This window comes from Patagioenas fasciata, chromosome 3 (assembly GCF_037038585.1).
Source record: "Patagioenas fasciata isolate bPatFas1 chromosome 3, bPatFas1.hap1, whole genome shotgun sequence".
NCBI classification, from domain to species: Eukaryota; Metazoa; Chordata; class Aves; order Columbiformes; family Columbidae; genus Patagioenas; species Patagioenas fasciata.
In genome coordinates this window covers 73,954,233-73,973,275 of record NC_092522.1, presented here as the reverse complement: position 1 = coordinate 73,973,275, position 19,043 = coordinate 73,954,233, and the positions used below count along the sequence as shown (strand labels likewise).

The 19,043-nt window shown below is 39.1% G+C and overlaps 1 protein-coding gene across 1 annotated transcript in view; it reads left to right on the top strand.

Annotated features, from left to right (window-relative positions):
* The window catches only part of SLC35F1 (solute carrier family 35 member F1), a 239,844-nt gene that overhangs the window by 118,206 nt on the left and 102,595 nt on the right, over nt 1–19,043 (top strand). Inside the window, exon 2 of the mRNA XM_065834476.2 lies at nt 17,120–17,295. Within this exon, the coding sequence (XP_065690548.1) occupies nt 17,120–17,295 (176 nt within the window). The remainder of the gene's footprint in view (nt 1–17,119; nt 17,296–19,043) is intronic.

Below are 19,043 nucleotides of genomic sequence, written 5' to 3'. Positions count from 1 at the left end.
CGGTGCTGGTTTAATAGATGAGAGTCTTTCTCTGAGATTCTATGACCTGAACAGATGCACCAGTCATTACTGGAGAGTAAACTGAGGCAGAGAGAGCTGAAGATATCCGTGGTAGGTTTGTGGTAGAACCAGGAATATACCTTGGTGAAAGAATTCCACAGTTAAAGACCTTTGCCTGCTTTTCCTAATCTCCACTGCAAGGATAAGACCTGTGGACCAAGGACCATAATTTCCATCCCACAAGCCAGGCTGGACTACTGGAGTGCTTCTTCTGTCTGGCCTCACAAAAATAATCAGACATAATATCAAGCCTAAGAGATGCTTGCCAGAGGGTCAGAAGATGCAGGGTTGCATTTTATTAACTGCTTGACACTGCTGTGACCAAGTTCTAGGTGTTGGGTACAGGCAGAGAGGGAGGTCAGAAGTGTCTCAAGGTGAGGCTTCTTTGCTGCTGTGGTTGTGTGAGACTTGCCAGTGTTCCCTCACATTCATCTGCAAGCCTGTGGTGGGTTGACCTTGGCTGACTGCCAGGTGCCCACTAAGCTGCTCTCTCGCTCCTCTTCAGCAGGGCGGGGGGAGAATGGAAGATGAAAATTCATCCAGACCCAGTGTGACACCCAAGGACCTTGTAGACATGTTGTTCTTGTCTTAGCAAGGTCTTCCTTTTCTCACAACAGTGCCAATTCCCAGCCATTCTCAACTCCAGACACTGCTTCTGAAGTACAGCAGTGCACTCCCCCAACCAGATAGTCCAGGAGTGCCCTAAGCATTCATTATTCTAACCCAAAGATTAAGAAAGCAATTTAGCCAAGATTAAACAAGTGATTACTTTGACATTCCTCGTTAATTTGATCTCTCCCTGCACTCACTCAGGAGACCTTCAGCACCCCAAGCAGGCCCACCTCCATGTTCACACATGAATTGTTTTGACCAGGTTGTGCAGAGGAATTCATATGTTTATTATTGTGTAAATCTCACAATCTTCATTTGCTCAGAATGTCATAAAAGCATTGACCTTTGTGTAATGTTTTTGTGGAAATGAGTATTACTGATATTATTCTTCCTTCTCCAAGTCTTGTTTGAGGAAAGAAATGAAGTTTAGACTCAGATAATTTGTTCTACAGTGTAAATCAGATTTTTAATTCTGATCTCTTAACTATGAAAACCATTGTCCATTCTGCCACAAATGCTCTTTCTTGAATACTCTTCTTGAAGGAGTGATTTCAGAAGCCACCGCTCTTGAACTGTTCTAAACTAAAAGATAAATTGATGATATAATGAGTCTTCCTAATCTCTAATTTCAATAGTTTGATGAATTTCAGTGTAGCATGTTTCATTAATATTATATAAGAAAATGATTTGCAGGCAAATTAAGTGGTTGACACAGGTACTAAATAATAAAAGCATATAAATTAAATGCAAGCACGCAATTAATTACAAGATTAATCTCTTTCATCTGGTCCCATGATATCTCTCAAGTATGCCTGCATATACATAATCATGCTAGTTGAGCATGAAAGTATTTATATGTACACCTTAATATGATACTAATGATATTCTGTACCTCACATAGTTGTACAGCACACACAGGTGAAGTCTGGTACATCCCAACAGCGTAAACTGAAAACTAGCAAAAAATACTGTCTGGTCCTCAGATTGCTCTTGTGTTTGACGGGCCATATACTACCTACATTTACATAGTGATATGTATGCTGTGAGAAAGCTGTAACAGCAGTGTGATATGATTTGTTGTCTGATGATACTGGAGGATTTTCGTTGACTATACCAAAAGATTCTCCTTGACTGATGACATTTTCTTTAGATAATTTCCCTTGTGAAACCCTCTGATGTCTGTCCAGGCACTAGTGATCAGATTTAGGGAGCAACAGGAAAATAGTCACAATGAAAAAAATTTCTTCATTAATTTCATGTTAAGATGAACATTTGAAGGGCCATTGTCATGCCAAATCTGGGTTTTGTGGGTAAAGATGTTTTTGCAGCTGCAAACAGTCTTCTATGATGTCCTTTCCATCCATCCTCCTAAGAAAATAAATCTCCTTTATATAGAACACAGTCTGAAAAAGCAGAACAACATCCCCTTGGGTAAATCACATTCATTGTATTTCATGAGTATCAACAACTTTTTAGTTGTGTTCTGGATTTCTCTGCTCCTACTTGGGAAGACCACCGGGATGTTTTGACCTGCAGCCTGCGTGGGGAGCTGAGGGGTGCATGTGGTGGCTTTAGGAAATGCGCTTCCAACTCACAGAGAGCTCCAGCTCGGTCTTGGGTCACCGGTGACGGGAGGCTGCAGAGGAGCTGCACCTGCTTAACTCAGACATAAACACAGTACTGTGTGTTCAAATTGGGCTTTATAAACAAAAACATTTGACTTATACAGAGTAATTTAATTACAAGTGAGTTGAATTTATTTTAATCCATAAATAAATGAAGGAAATGAAAAGCTATTTTTTTTTAATGTCTCCAAAGTATTTAGGTGCTTTACGGCTCCATATATCCCTTGTCAGATAAGCCCTCTAAACATAAATTACCCAGAGCACGTTGCTCAAAAGGAATGTCAAAGGTACCTACAATCGTGTCCCAGTATGGCCTGCATGAATATAATCCCTTAACCCAGTACGTGTGCTGTATATGATGGGTATGTCATTTGATTCGCACAAGCAGTTTACGAGAAAATTTCTGCGTTTTCTCCATTTCTCTTATTTCTTACTATAAAAAAAGAAATCAATGGAAATGAAATGCATATTGTTACAGTGAAATCCTATTTAATGACTAGCGTCAATTCCAAAAGGCAAGGAAATGGAGAACTAAGGCTAGAACTTCATCCTTCAGTTATAACTGTATCCTTAGATGCCTTTCAGAGGGGTGATTTCTGGAGAGTAAATGCTATTGAATAGGACAGAAATTCTTCCTCTTCTTTTTAATGCTAATGGTGGGTTTATTCATGTATTTTTGTAACAGTAGCGGTGTAATACTTTAGAACAGAGTGTCTCAAATGTCATGCATGCACAGAAAGTTATTTAATCCCTTTTTTCCCCTCACACTTTTCATTTCCACTGTCAGACTGACCCCCCGATCTCTTCGCTTCAAGCACAGATCTAAACTGTCCTGGGAGGGGAAATAAAATAAACTTGCCAGCTGAAGGTTGTGACCCCGCTTGTATGTGACTGAGAGGTAAAATATCCTCTGCTGAATAAAAGCATTTGTTCTGTGAGGAAGCCTCCCTGTGCCCCAATCGACCTTTTATTCCATTTTCGAGAAACCATCATTTTGGAGAGATGCCAGAGCTGGAATGGAATCCTCTGTGGCTGTCTTCACAGGAGATGGGCTTCTTCAGAGGGCAGTGTCAGCTTGTCTGGGCTGCTTTCTGATCCCTGTGCATGAGGGTGAACCAATATGAGTGCCTCTGGTGAAGCGCTGCATGCAGAGCAACCCAGGGATAATTCTGTGATTCTGTGGTAATACAGGAGTGCCATTTCCCTGTGCTGCGGTGGGAGGTTGGCACATCTGAAGGACAAGGGGAAGAACACAACTGTGCCTCCTCTGTACCCTCCACTGTCAGGAGAGTAGTGAGGTGCTGATTAACTTCCCAGCATAAAGCAGGATTAGCCTCACAGGGCTGATCTCATTTACTGCATCTGGCTGTCAACTCTGATCCATGTTCTCCTGGTTCACAAGTGCACTTTGTCCTGCTGTCGCCTTGTGGGCGGGAAGGAGGTGGTGTGTCAGCCACACACACTAAGGAGACCCTCAGTGGCCTGGTTATAGCCCTCTTGTCGCCTTGGTGCAACTCCATGGTTCGGTGCTGGGAAGGCAAAAATATACTCAAATCTCACTGAGAAAATCTATTGTACATGATTGAGTTTTCTCTTTCTCTCTTTCTCTCTCTCTTTCTCTTTCTCTTTCTCTTTCTCTTTCTCTTTCTCTTTCTCTTTCTCTCTCTCTCTCTCTCTCTCTCTCTCTCTCTTTCTCATCTCTTTGTCTCTTTCCCTTTCCCTTTCTCTTTATTATGAAGCTAGGCAGATCAAAATGTCAGACGCGGTTTATCTACTGCAAGAGGACCTTATAGTTCCTCTTTCTTCACAGGTTTCATTTTACTTTAGGTGAGTCATCATTCTCATCCTTCAGGTCCTTGGTGGCTTTGGTCGTACATTTGGCACCACAGCAGGATCCTGTAGGCCAGGAATTTCTTAGTCCTGACCCTCTAAAAATATGCAGCTGACAACTTAGTTTCTTTCTCTCTCTTCTCTTTTCTTTCTTTCTTTCTTTTCTTTCTTTCTTTCTTTCTTTCTTTCTTTCTTTCTTTCTTTCTTTCTTTCTTTCTTTCTTTCTTTCTTTCTTTCTTTCTCTCCTTCTCTCCTTCTCTCCTTCTCTCCTTCTCTCCTTCTCTCCTTCTCTCCTTCTCTCCTTCTCTCCTTCTCTCCTTCTCTCCTTCTCCCCTTCTCTCCTTCTCTCCTTCTTTCTCTCCTTCTTTCTCTCCTTCTCTCTTTCTCTCTTTCTCTCTCTCTTTCTCTCTTTCTCTCTCTCTTTCTCTCTTTCTCTCTCTTTCTCTCTTTCTCTCTTTCTTTCTCTCTTTCTCTCTTTCTCTCTTTCTCTCTTTCTCTCTCTCTTTATCTCTCTCCCTTCCTTCCTTCCAAGCACCTTGGAATTCTGAACTCTATTAAAACAAGCAAAAATGAGAACAATGCCCTTATGTTTTTGTTTGTTTTGTTTTGTTTTGTTTTGTTTTGTTTTGTTTTGTTTTGTTTTGTTTTGTTTTGTTTTTCCCAGCTGAGCCTATTCCATCACTGTGTGTCAGGTCTGTAGTAAATTTAGTGTTGACAGAGGCAGTCATGCGGTTTCACTGAATTGAAAGGAAGAGAGGAAGGGAGATTTATCTTGGAGCCTGAGGGTAGAGCAGTAAGCCAGAACCATTACACTCATACCTAAAAGTGAAGAACTTTGTGTTGCAGATAGCTGGACTTTCCATTTAGCAGGAGGTGGATTCTCTCCAGTTGTAATTTCTGCTCAAAATATTTTTTTTTATTTTTTCTTTTTGAATTATACGAAATAGAAATTTAAATGCAGATGCCAAAGTTTGCGCCTCTTGTGTAGTTTTGACTGGATAACAGCCATCACTGCTGTGTAGTGAGCAAACAGCAAAAGCAAGAAGAGGGAGAGGGACCTGCACTCCACTGTGCTGTGAGGAGGCTGGCTTTACAGTGGCTCCTTTCACCTTCCTTTCCTGCAGACTGTGGTACCACTGAAGTAGAAAGGTAGAGAGGACCTGTGAAAGCAGCTGTGGGTTATTGCTACATCAGTTCTGGGCACCCAACTTGAAATGCCTTAGAGGGCCCTTTCTTTTTTTGAAAGGACCAGTAGCAGACGTAGAAGAAAACTCAACACCTTTCAAGTCCTGTAAGCAGGGCACTCAAAATCGGTCTCATCCTTAATGTATTGACTTTGGCCACATCTGCAAAGGGATGTGAAGATGGTGATGTTGAGTTTTGTTACCATAATTTTTATGTGCTAACTCTTGCAGAGAATTCATAAGCCTGCATTAAGCACCGTAATTCCCTATAAAGGGAAAACGGCTGAGCCAGGAAGAGTGTAGCCTACTGAAATCCCTCATTGCATTACCCACCAAATTAGAGGTAGTTCTGATGAGGGTATTTTCTGTTCTTCCTTAATGAAGTTGTGCCACCATGAAACTAAATACGCAGGTTTCACAGGCAAGAAGAGGATATAGAAAGACACTCACCCAAAAGGGAAAAAACCTGGTCTCTGTGCATTAAAGAACTGTTGGGAAAAAAATGCATAAAATTTTAATGTCCTTGCGCTTGTCATAATATCCATGAGCAAGCAACTTTGCGCATTACTTGTGCTTGAGGGGCTGCAGAATGAGGCAGCAGCAATACTAACCCACACATGGGAAACAGTGAAAGAAGGTCAGGACTTTGAAAAGTTGAAGTCAGAATGAGCCACAGGCACATGAGCATCTCTCCTTTGAAGTAGCTGGAGATGTGGAAAAGTGCCATCCTCAGTGAAATGTTAATGTTGGTATCCTTTGTCTTTCTGTACCAGGGGTGCAATTAAGGGGCCAATATGCAGGGGCCAAAGTAAGGACATCTTTTCTTAAGGTTTCTTTTATGTGTTTTAAGCATGTAGATGAAATTTAAGATGTAGTTGAAATTTACTGTAAAGAAAATTCAGATCTATGGGAATTGCACATGCTTACCTGGAGAGAAAATATGTCCACTGAAGCAGGGATTTTTCAAATTTTCTGTGTTTCAATTTTATCAAAAACATTATTGATAACTCTCAGAAAAGCTGGGAAAAAATATACTCTGAAGCATTACATATAGTTGTAGCCAAGCAAAAGATTTTGCAAAAACCAGGCAGATCAATTTTATTTTTAAATTAAACTTTTACATTAGATACTAAATGCTCTCTAGAATGAACAGTCATTTTTATTTAATATCTGCATTTTCAGATGTGCTGATATAAAAAACTAATGAAAAAATCCTACATCTTGTAATAATTGAACTAGCAGGTTTAGTTCTCCAAAAGCTAGTCATGATCTTCGTTGGTGCACCTTTTCACTTTCAATAGTCATATCTGTCACTTTTTTAACCTCTAATTTTATTGGAGAAACAACTAAACTATGATTGCTTTAGGTGCGTAATTGTGGGTTTACAGCCAGTACTCAGAAGTGTATATGCTGAGAGTTATGTGTCACAGTTGAGACGGATAAACGACATAGACCAAGTTCTTAAGTTACAAACAGCAGTCTCCATTTATTGCCACAAACACTTTCTTAGGTAGTCTTTACGAGCTCAAGTGTCTTTTTGCTCTTGGTTACAGGCTGCAATAGTAACGTATCATTGGCTAATTTTGCTGTCATCAATGTTACTCTTTTACTCCCCTCTTTCTCACGGGTACACCTTAATATCTCCAGACACTCCTTTACTCCCATCTTTCTCCTTAATATCTTCAAGGCTAATTTGCATTCCCACACCCTCTGTCAGGGAATCCACAGACTCACTGCATTTTCCCACAGTTATGCATTTTACAGGGACAGAAATTGAGGAACAACTTTTGCAGATTTCAAGAGCATTGGGAAAAATCTGAAATCATCCATCATGCCATCATACTGGCTCACATACATGCCATTTTCTAGGAACTCTACTTAAATTTTCCAAGCCCATACTTCTTGTTTCTGACAACACTGAATGAATTTATGGTAGCATCTATCACTTGAGGAATCTTGAGTCATTTAAACTTGTTTTCCATCAGAGCATTCAATCAAGATTGTCTTATCAGTGGCAGGGGTATAACATGAGCTCTAATGCTGTTCACCTCTTTCTTTATCAGCTGTTTCTCAATAGCTGTGAGACGTAGTCCATAAACCCCCATCAGTTTAATTGTATTAACACGGTACAGTAATGGCAAGAGAGCAATAAGAAGTGATGATGTACTTCCTAGGGCACCAGTGAGCTGTTTTTCTTGATGCTGGGAGTCATCCAGGTCTGTTACTGGAGGCTTTCAGCTCCTTTGAGAAAACTGGGAGCTAATGATGATATTAACTGAACCGAAACTTTTAAAATTGTTTCTCATATTATATAAAGATATTCATCACTGTATCTATAATGTCCTGAGCCTCAGGCATAAAAACCACTGCAAGTGAGGTGAACTAATGAAATTTGACAGAGAACTTAGTTTTCTCCGAGAGACAAGAGAGCCGTCAGTCCTTCCGTGTCCCAGTTTCCTCCAACAGCTGAAATCTCAAACTGGTGGATTTGGAACAGTGAGAACAAGTATCTGTCTCATAAAAAAACATCTATTTGTGTTCTTTATTCTTGAATTATAAAAATAACAGTGATTTGCAGCCCAGTGACTGCCTAGGTTTCACAGGCTAAAATGTAATATTTTCAGCAGCTGTCATATTTCATATGGAGATCTAGCTTGAGAGATTACAGATCAGTCTTAATCCATACTTCAGTCCCTTGTTCTATTTCTAAGACTGGAAAGCTCACTTTTTAAATTAATTTCTGGAAAATTATGGAAGAAGAGTTACTTGCTTAAAAGTACTGTATTCCTCAGTTAGTGTTTGTAGCTAGTTTTGTAAGCTCTTGTGTGGAAAGTTAAATCTGTCATTTATTACTCCAATCTAGATCACATCTTTAGGAGTCTTAATTTCTCTAGTCATATTGAGCAAACAGTGACAATTAATGAAAGTTTATGGGCTGCAGCTAGCTTCACTCAGTTTATTTGGCAAAAATAACCTGAAATACAATTCTTTTATTGCATAGTCATCTATAATTACATTTTAGATTCCATCAGGAAGACTGGAGTATTTTTAGTCTATCCAGTGCTCCCTAGACTGAGAAGCTGCCAAGAACTGTATATGGAGAGACCTTCATTCTTGAAGAGAAAAACCTCGTGGTTCTCCAAGTCCTGTGATTCATAACTGAAAAAGGACTAGTAAATTGCTGATTGGAAGGCAGATGGCTGTGTCAAAACTTAATGGTGTTATTAGGATAAACTTGCTTTTTTTACTTTGTTGGCTCACTGGTAGGATGAAACTGACTGTTAAGAAGTTGCACCAACACACACACCTGCCTCCAGTGTGCCTGTAGTGATTGATCACTGGGCTTTATCAAGATAATAACACGGAAATTTTGTCACCATACTCTCCTTTGCTATTTTTAATTTATTTCTTATTTAAAAGGAAAAAAAAAGAAAGAACCCACTGTGCCTCCCTTATACTTGCAGTCAGTACAGCAAATTGTCTCAGCAATATATTGCTAAATATTAAGTGCAGGGGTAAGTTTTATCTATGTAAGCATAGCCTTTAAAAGAATAGTCTTTAAAAAATTCCAGTTCCTTTGTTACTTAAGAATTGTAAAACATGTATTTGTGAGCATGTGTGTGGTGTGAAGTTGGAATAAAAGCTTATAATAAATGAAACCAATTTTCAAGAATTGCTGTAATTGGCAATACAGAAGAGTTGGGAAATGTATTAGGTAAGATCTCATCTTAAGAAACTGCTTCAGAGTCTCTTGAGACTTACAGAATATGGTTCTGCTTTGTTTTTATCTGGAGCCAGCAACCTGTGCTGGTCCCTGAAGCTGTCACTTAAAAGCGTCAAAGCCTGAGTCAGCCACAGCTTTGAGGTGGGTGTACCTGGACCTTGCATTTTAGTGAGCTCCCCAGAAGGCTCTTAAATTCAAGCCCAGTTGTATCTAAATAGAAATTAGAACCTTAACACTTTAAATAGAAAAAGCTCAGAGCAACTATAAAAGCCAAAAGAAGAATGAGAAATGCGCGCCGCTCTCTCCTTGCCTGGTGTGTCATGCCAGTGAAGGTGGTGACTGCTGGAAAAAACAATCCCACTTAGCTGGGATACAGAGCAGAAAACAGATGAGGAACTCTTGGGTAGTGTTTTACTCCTCTTATGGCTTTTCTTCAAAACACAGGCCTCAGGAGTCAGGGCCTGCAGCTTTTCGGAGCAGCCTGCAGTTTTGTGATGTGTGGGGTCCACAGTGGTGTCCTCTCGTAAGAGACTAAAGTGTTCACACTTTAAAACAAAGAGCTAATCCTCTGCAGATGCTGCAGAGAAACTGCATTTCTTATGGGCATCAGTGGGAGCTTGAGGTGCTCTGCAACTCACTCTGTAGAAAATTTACCCTTTGTGTCGAGATCCAGTATAAAGCCTGTATATCATTTAAATGCATCTGAAGATTTCAAAATAGTGACGCAGGAGGAATTAAGTGAGGGATAGGCTTGGTGTTATAAGGGTTTCACTCACTGATTTGTAGGTTAATATTAGAGTTAGTCCTATTCTAATGCAGTGCATGAGGTTAGCTGGCGTTCAGGTGTTGGTATGTCAGTGTTCAATGATGGCTTGATGCTTATATTCTAAAACTATTTTAGGTTGATTTCTTTTTCCTTACCAGAAATATATAAAAAAAAATCTTTTGTTTAGACCTTTAAGACCATTATATTTTCTTGACACATCATCTAGTATGATCGTGGAGAATGTATACGATGGGAGTACTTGACTGAAAGAATAAATGTTGTACATGTGCGAATGGTGTTATTATCAGTATATATGTGGGGAAACTTGTTTGCTTTTTAGTGCTATGAACATTTTATTGTAGAATACTGTGACTACTTCTGTAAATTGCGCTAAACCAGCATGCAGCAGCTTTGATGCATTAAGTGAAGACAATTGCTGCAATTCTTACTTTATTGAGAGAGGCAGAGAGGAGGGAAGGGTTGCAGTGCCAAAGTAGCATTTCTCCCTTGTGTAACAGACATGTCAGAATAATGGAAAAGTAAGAAAAGTTTCCATGCAACATATAGTGTAGAATCATGTTTTCTAGATGCAATCAATTTCAGAGCAATGCAGGACTAATAGCAGACTTCATATGCTTAAGATCTGTTAGGAAATCTGCAGCTTTAGTTTTCAATGAGAGCTCGATTGATTGTCTTGAAAAAAGTATTACCAAATCGTGTTAATTTATTCTTTCACAGGCTGCTTATGTGTGCGTTAAGTGCGAACAGCAAAATAAGTGAGTAATGTCCATGTCCTCATTAAGGAGCCATTTAAATGCAGGTCCTGCAAGAACTTAGGAGCTCTGCCTCAGTGGAAGCAGCTACATCCCGTGGGGTTTGGTATTTGAGGTCTTGACGTGCTGCATTTCCCTATGGTAATATATGTCAACATTTCTGTAGATGGGCTAGGTGTTTAAGATATGATTCCACATACACCTTTAAGCATTAAATAAATTTGACTGGATTCTTCTAGTGGCATACCTTCAGCTCACTTTGAATAAAAGTAAAGTATTTGAGACCTTGTTTTATTTTTCCTTGCACTTCTTTTATATAAACACACTAAAATGCACTCAAGTGAAGAAGCTTGGCAGAATCACAGTGCTGTGACAGACATCATCAACTTCTGTATGGCGTAGCAGTAATCAGTCTCTAAATGAAGCATATCTGTTTTTTCTCTTTTCAAATACACACTTGGAACATTTGGAGCGATAACTCTGTGTAGCAGTCATTACTATCACAGGGAAGTGTGGTCCTGCCTACAAGCCCAGTCTAACAGTGCTTGGAGCAGGCTTTACAGATGTGTTCCTCTAATGAAATCTCAGCTCAGGAAACAGACTGTTAATCTCTCATCTGCTGGAGCCTGTGGTGTGCTGAAGGATTAACACACTTCATGGTGAGGATTAAAAATAGTGGTAGCCTCTCTTTACCTTCTGAAGTACTCTTTACCTGATTCAGTGGGGACCTATCAATGGAAAGAGACCAAATAAAGTATGAAAGAGAGAAGAGAAATCAATTAAGTTTAAAGAAAACTGACATGGAGAGTGCTTTAAAACAGGATTTAGTGTCAGAATAAAACAGGCCTGGATGTTTAAAGCACTTGGCCACCCCTTGCATGTCACCAATTCTCCAGCATACAGCAGCTGTGATTGTGTGACCACTTCTGAATGTTGCACTGCATTGATTTTGTGTTGTGAATAGTGTTTTAATGTTCTGGAGAGGACATGGAAATGAACTAATAGTCAAAGATAATTTTTAAATTTTATAATTTTATAATTTATAATTTTAATTTTATAAAAAATATTTACGGGAGAAATTGAGGATAGCTGTTTAGTACTTTATATTATGCCAGCTTGTATGTGCTAGGAACCAAGCACTAGCATCAGAGTTCTTGATATGAGAATATCTGCCTTCAGAAGTTTATGATGTTATCATGACTGATAAACAAGGAGATGCTTGGAGGAGCAAGGAAAAATGATGCACAGCAACTACCAGCCCAGGCATTTAAACAGAATTAAATGGCTCCCAATGCAAAAATGAGGGTTAGTCTTCAGTCTTCACTGCTAAAGAGGCAATAAAGAAATATTATTTAATTTCTGTTAGAATATAATGAAAAACCTGTGATCAATGCCTAGCAGTGTGACTCCTGGAGGCTTAGGAGTAATTCTGATCTACTTCTTGCTGCAAAGTGCCCGTCTGACTCAACAGGAAGCACTGAACAGTTTAACTAGCAAGTGTGGCTGCAGTGAAATGGATTTGATTGGTTCCAATGCAGGATTTTAATTCAAGCAAAAAAAAAAAAAATCAAGGAGAAGGCCTTAAATTGGTGGTTTACAGGAGAAAAATGTCTTCTGTTCGCTCTGTATTAGTGAATGACTGATAGGATGCGAGGAAATGGCCTCAAATTGTGCCAGGGAAGGTTCAGGTTGGATATTAGGGAAAATGCTTTCACAGAAAGGGTTGTCAGGCATTGGAACAGGCTGGCCAGGGAAGTGGTGGAGTCACCATCCGTGGAGGTGTTTAAAAGATGTGTAGATGAGGTTCTTGGGAGCACGGTTTAGTGGTGCAGTTGGCAGTGTTAGGTTAACAGTTGGATCTGATGATCTTAAAGGTCTTTTCCAACCAAAACAATTCTACGATTCTATGCATTCATGAGATCAAAGTTCAGAGACAAGATGAAGATCTTCCCCTGTTTTAACTTGGCTTGAGAAGATGCTGTTTATCTTAGTGAGGAAAAATGGGATTTTTTTAAGAATTCCTTTATTTTTGTTTCAATAGAATACAGGCAGAGAAATAGAATAGCACTCAACTAGTGAGAAATGGGACCCTGAAAGGTAGAAAGCCTCACTTTTGTAAAGCTTTTTGTAGTGAGACTCTTCTTGGTGTTCTGTTTGAAGGCCCTGAAACCATACAGCTTTTCTTCAAGATATGAATGAATGTTGCTTCCTCAGTGCATGAATGTAGTACTGAAGCCAGCATGATAGTACAAAGGCTCAGGGAAGAAATCATTTTTGTGCCAGTATTTCCATGGTGGAGAGTATGAAAACCAACAGGAAAAGAGTTGCTGATAGCAGCCATGTTGCATATTTGAACACTATTATGGTATTTAGGAAAGATACTAATGAGTGCTGTAGACGACAGCAGTGAGCTAGTTGCTTTTTGTTCAGTCTAAAGGAATTAGTAGGTTTTCCACAGCCATGGAAAGCTTCTTTTCAATGTCTGCTTACTGCTGCTTCTTAAAAAAGAATAGGTATGTTATTATTCTTATCCAGGTATTAAAGGCTCAGAAGCTAAGACTCTTATATTATTAGATCATTGTTGCCAGGAAAAATGAAATACAGGTAATGCTGTCAGGCATTTTCTATACAATTCAGGCATCTTACATTGGTTATTAGGGTTATCCAAACATTGTATTATTCTTTGTTGCTGCTGATGTTGTCACTAATTAATACAAAAAAATTAAGACTCGTTTCTACTTTTCTCCTTGGAGAGAGGTGAATTGTTCTCTTCCCTTCACCCAAGGCAAAACTCAGCATTTTATTGATCTTGTGCTTTGGTTTCTCTCATATATTCATTTCACTTGTTTGCCATGGTAGTGGTTAGCGTTGTTTGCAGCCTATACCCATGAGAGAAGGGGAACATACCAAATCTTCTGTGCCACTATGTGTCATTCCATCTGCAGTGGACATATTTTTAGGTATGGCAGGAAAGTTAATGTGGGCATGAACACTCTTAGGAATAACTGTACTGTGTAAAATGGATCATCTTTGCTTGAAGTCTGAGCACTTCACGGACATTTAAATTAGTTCTGCTTAAACATCTAACTTATGCTACTTATTTCACTGACAAGATAAGAATAAAAGAAGATGTATCTTTCTATGTCATATATCATCTGTGGAACTTTTAACTAAGTTCTGACTGGAGGAGGAACACAACAGTTGTTTTCAGAATTAATTTTCTTGCATAATTAAAAATACCAAATGTGTGCAAAAAGCAGAGACAAGCAGTACATATTCAATGTCGTTTATACAGTCAGTGTCTTGAAAGCTGGTGGCATTGACAGTACTACTTGCACTGGTGTTCCACAAAGTCTTTTGTATTTTTTACATTCTGTTACTATCTAAAAGATGATTTTTACTTAAGGGCCATTTCAAGCTACAAAGATTATACTCTTATCCACAGCCAACCTTTATCTGCAAACTTGGAGGTGTTCAGGTTCATAGTCTTAATTCTTGTCCATGTCTGTTTTTACTGAACTCCTAATTACCCTTTGTCTTCATTGATGACGTCAGTAATACAATAGTGAAAGCAATTTTTGACATATTTTGTAATTGACAGAGGAAATAGAAAGCTATTCTAAACTAATTCTTAGGAAGAAGATCGTAAAATCTGAACTATCTTGAATTACCTGCTTTTTTGTTTGTTTGTGAGTTTTAAAATATGGAAGCTGTGGACAGGCTATATATATGTAAGGCTGTAGACATCCGCTTGAACTCTTCAGAAAAACTTGTAGATGTGGCTGAATGACTTGCCAAAGAATCAACTATGAAAAAATGTCTGTTTTATAAATTGCAAAATGGCAATGACAGAATCAAAAGGTACTACAGAGAGGGCTACAGCTACCATATACAGCCTTGAAAAACTACCTGGTTTGTTGTTTTTTTTTTTTCTTTTTTTAAAATTTTGTTTGTTTGTTTGTTTGTTTGTTTGTTTGTTTTCTCTAGGTTGGATTTTTAATACAGAGGTCAGTACTGCCTGGTTATGCCTGGTGACACATCTGAATATAGAGAGTAGAGATAAAAAAGTTATGCCTTTTCTAAGACCATCAGACTTCCCACCAGTCTGAAAAAACATGATTAGTGATGTCCAGCAGCTAACTGCCATATGGAGGAAGGAATATATTATTGGGAAAATCTTTTCATGAGTGAGGATATATTTAACTTTCTGTAAATCTAAGTAGGATCCAATATGCTTCATTCCAGAACAGATGCAGTCGCACAATGGATGTAATACAACATACATTAACAGGCATAGCTGAAATACAGGGAACAGCTAATAACCACCTGCATCCCCTGCAAAGCAGACAAGACATTTAGAGATACGGGCTTGCAAACATTTAATTTACTAATGAAATAAAAAAAAACAAAAACTGCAGTAGGCAAGAGGACAGCCCTGTGTGAAACTTCATTGCAGGAGAAGGATGTAGAAAGCATCCAAATAAATGAAGAACTCTAAACAAATTTACAAGATGAATATGTGGATTTAAATTGCAGTCACTATTTGAATTTCCTATTCCACATCAACAGCACAGCAGGTAATGGCAGAAACTGAGGGTCCATCATTTTGGCAGCATTCACAACGTAGTCTCAGGTGCCATCTCCATGCAGTATGTTTGTTTCCCATGGTTATGTTTCACAGCAGAGTGAGTAATGTAAAAGTGGAGTCAGCAATTGTGGAGCCTTACTTGCTACTTACCCAGCAGTCTCCCGTGGAAACAGGGTTTTAGCACAACGAAGTTTGTTCTGTTGCTGTCTCTGTCAGGCTGTTTGTCAGCAAGGTATGTTCGTTTAATAAAACTACCCAGCCTTCTGTGCTTTCCAGTGTCTCTTTGGTTGAAAGACGTCATGACTGACACTGAGACACATTAGTGGGAGGATTGTTTATGAAAAAGGGAAACAAATTTGACATTTGAGTTCACCGGGAAAGTTGTTGTGGGAGCACAGATGCTCATTGCTGCCGAATACACGCAGCCGAGGTCGGGGAAATCTGTCAGGGAAAACAAAGCATTCTTGAAGCAATTCAGTTTTAACTGTCCGGCAGAGGAGAACACACATGAGCTATCGCTACAGCTGGGCAGAGTGCTGCCCTCTTTGCCCTGCTCCCTCAGGACTGCCTGATCCCCATTCCTTGTACCAGGGTCTAAGGAGATACTGCAGAGCGTGCTCCTCTCCCTCCTTCCCCACTCCCTTGTGGAGTCCTCCAGGGACCTACAGGCCCTCTTTTTTGGAGATCTGGTGACAGTGACAGCAGCAGCAAAATGTCCCCTCTGGATGTCCGTTGGCTCTCTCTTGCAGTCATCATGCTTGCTGCTCTTCCAGGCCAACACTTTGGTGTTCTGTGCTTCTGCGTGGGGAAGGTGTAGCTGTGGACCAGACCTGGTCAGCATGAAAATGCTGGCACATGAGCAACCTGGGAAACTTGTTCAGGGTAATTTCAAAATGCACTTGTTCCTGAGCTGTGAGTACAGGAGATCCTGTGACAAAAGTTGGAGGATTGTTTCTACTGAGTTGGGCTGTACAGTTAGATAATAAATTGTATGAGAAGAGTAAAAGAGAGAAAGATAGTTGGAAGGTAAAAGGATATAATTGAGAAGACTGACAAAAGGACATAAAAATAATATTAAAAGGGTAGCCTTTCAGATAGAACATTTTCTTGAGTAAGGCGGAGAAAATTACAGGAAGACAGAGAACATTCACAAATGGAGCAACTATTAGATTCTTGTGGGGAGAGAGAATGAGGAACATTGTAGTAGAGGAATGCGGGGGAGACTAGAAATCAAAATTTAAAAAACAACAACAACAACAACAACAAAAAAACAACCAAACAACAAACCCAAACAGATTAAAGCAAGAAGCTGAATCAGAAAGTACATTTTTAAGAACCAGAAGGAGACAAAAAGGGAAAAAGTGGAAGCTCCTTTTCCCATCAAAAAAAAAGGGGAAGCGGTGACAAAGATGAGAGAACAGATGCATATATTCGCATGGTAAATGTAAAAGCTTGTTTATACAATGAAATGGAAATTAAATGAGGGGAAGAAAGTTGAACAGTAAATTCATGTTGATGGTGAAACACTATAAAATCCTTTCTCTGCTTTTTTTCTGTGGTTACTAAGTCCTGAGAGAGATTCCTCCTCCATCTGAATTATACTCCTGGGTCTTTCTGTTAGGGAAATGCTCAAAGGAAGCAGTGCTGTATTTTGGTTGATTTAAACAATCATTTGTCCTTTGTGAAATGCAAAATTAAATGGCAGAGATGTACCACCTGCTGTTGCTTAATATGTGAATAAAAGCTAGTGTGTTTGGGAATGTTTAAGCCTGTGATAAGAGCAGAAATAATGGAAACATTATGTCGGCTACACCCAGCAGATCCCTCATTGACTGAAGCATCATGTTTCTCCCCATGTCTTAGCACTGTCAAAGATGATTCCTGGAGGAGAATGAGCATTTCTTGCTTGGAGAGGAGGCAGAGTGTTTAATGTCTGCGTTTTTCTTTTTCCTTCTAGGGATCTCTTGCTGTCTGTGGCGCTTGGCCAGGTACTCTCCCTCCTTATCTGTGGCATTGGTCTCACGAGCAAGTATTTGTCAGAAGATTTCCATGCCAACACACCTGTTTTTCAGAGCTTCCTCAATTATATCCTTCTGTTCTTGGTCTACACAACTACACTAGCTGTCAGACAAGGTAAGTGTCTCTCTGAAACTGTTTTGTAGAAAACAGCGAGGATAAAGGCTTTTGCAGAATAACAACAAGCAATGTGATTTAGACACATATCCCATTAACATTTTTTACGTATTTACATTACCTAGTAATACATATTGGATGAACTGGAAAACAAAAATCTTCATTAGCAAAGAATGAATCAGTAGATGTCGAGGACAGTGATGCTACCTAAAAGCAAAAAGAAGCATCATTACTTCTGAGTTCCTAACTGTTCTTATGGGAATGCTCCTCTTACACCTGCCACTTTGACACCACAACCACACATTTGGGGTTCATTTTAGATTTGATTGCATGACATGCTGGGAAATATTACTATGCTTCACATCTTCTGTAGGCTGAGGAGAACTCAGATGCAAGCAAAGACGAGCTTGCTAGTTCTTGTTGCTGATCAAGGCAATTCAATAGTTCACCTATTGCTAGAAAAAAATAGCAGCCAATTTTTAACCATTTGGAAGTAGGCGATGAAGGGAGAGAATTCAGGGTGCTGTCTGGTCCGAGCATCTCTGTGACCCTGCCACTGCTTTGCTACAGGATCTGTGTAACTGATCTGACCTCCAAAGTGAGAAAATCATTCAGGTATGCTTTGGTACCATGTATCAAATGATCCTCTGTTTAACAGTCTATATATAATACAGGGGTTTTGTGCTTTTCCTGCCTACCCCTCCCTTTTTTGAGATTTCATGTCTAGATGAGGTGTGGGAGGTAAATGCATTTAAGTACATTTCTCACCCACTTTTTTTTTTGGTAATCATTTTATTTAGTCACCTTCACAGAACACATGGATTAGAAGCAAAATAAAAGAGCAAAAATATTATCTGCATTTCTGACTCTGCTCTCCTGACACAAAGAGAGAAGGGCTCTATGGAGTAAAAGAACTAAGAAATTTATTAGGCCATGGTAGATTAATTGGTATGGTGAAGGGTTTACGTTTTCTAACAGGAGCAAATATTTTTGGTTTGTTCTTTGATGTTACATCTTTTAACGATTTGGGAACTATCCTGAAGTATAAGTTCTTCACTCTAGTACAGTCTTGTGATACAATACTATGAAGTGTTCCAAAACAGCAAGGACTTCCAGGCAAAAAATGAACAGTCAAAAATATACCACTGTGCTCCAGCACAAAGCACTTAAGTGTATTACAACTTAAGTTTTATAAACCTTGGTCTCCATTGATGTTTTTCAGAAGCAATGAAGGCCGATCTGCAGAGAAAAAGTCAGCTTTACGAAGCTCTTATATAGGGAGAGATTGCAGTGTTTTGATGTATTAGTATTTCAGATTGTGTTGGGGGAAACATCACCACATGCTTTGCTCTGCAGAAGGTTTAAAATGTGTATTAGTAGCATCTTTCTGGAGAACTCTGTTTAAAAATAATTCTTGTGAGTGTAGGATTGCCTATATGTTCCCAAGTTCTGTCCCAGAAATGTCCTTCTTGGGAGTGATTTAGATATTGTGGAGGCCAAGTCCCTATGACTTTTACTTTTTTGAAAATTCTAGCTTGTGAGAGGATATATGGACCAGCATACTGCTGTGCATTAAAGGGGTTTATTTAGAACAATGTTTGACACCTGATATATATTGACATTTCAAAAATGCTGTCAAGCACTGTTTTACACATATCAAAATAGGTATTAAAACTGTACTTTCTATATAATTTTCTGAATCTGTTTAAAAATGTAGTGGTGGACTAAAAAGTATTTGTCATAACTAT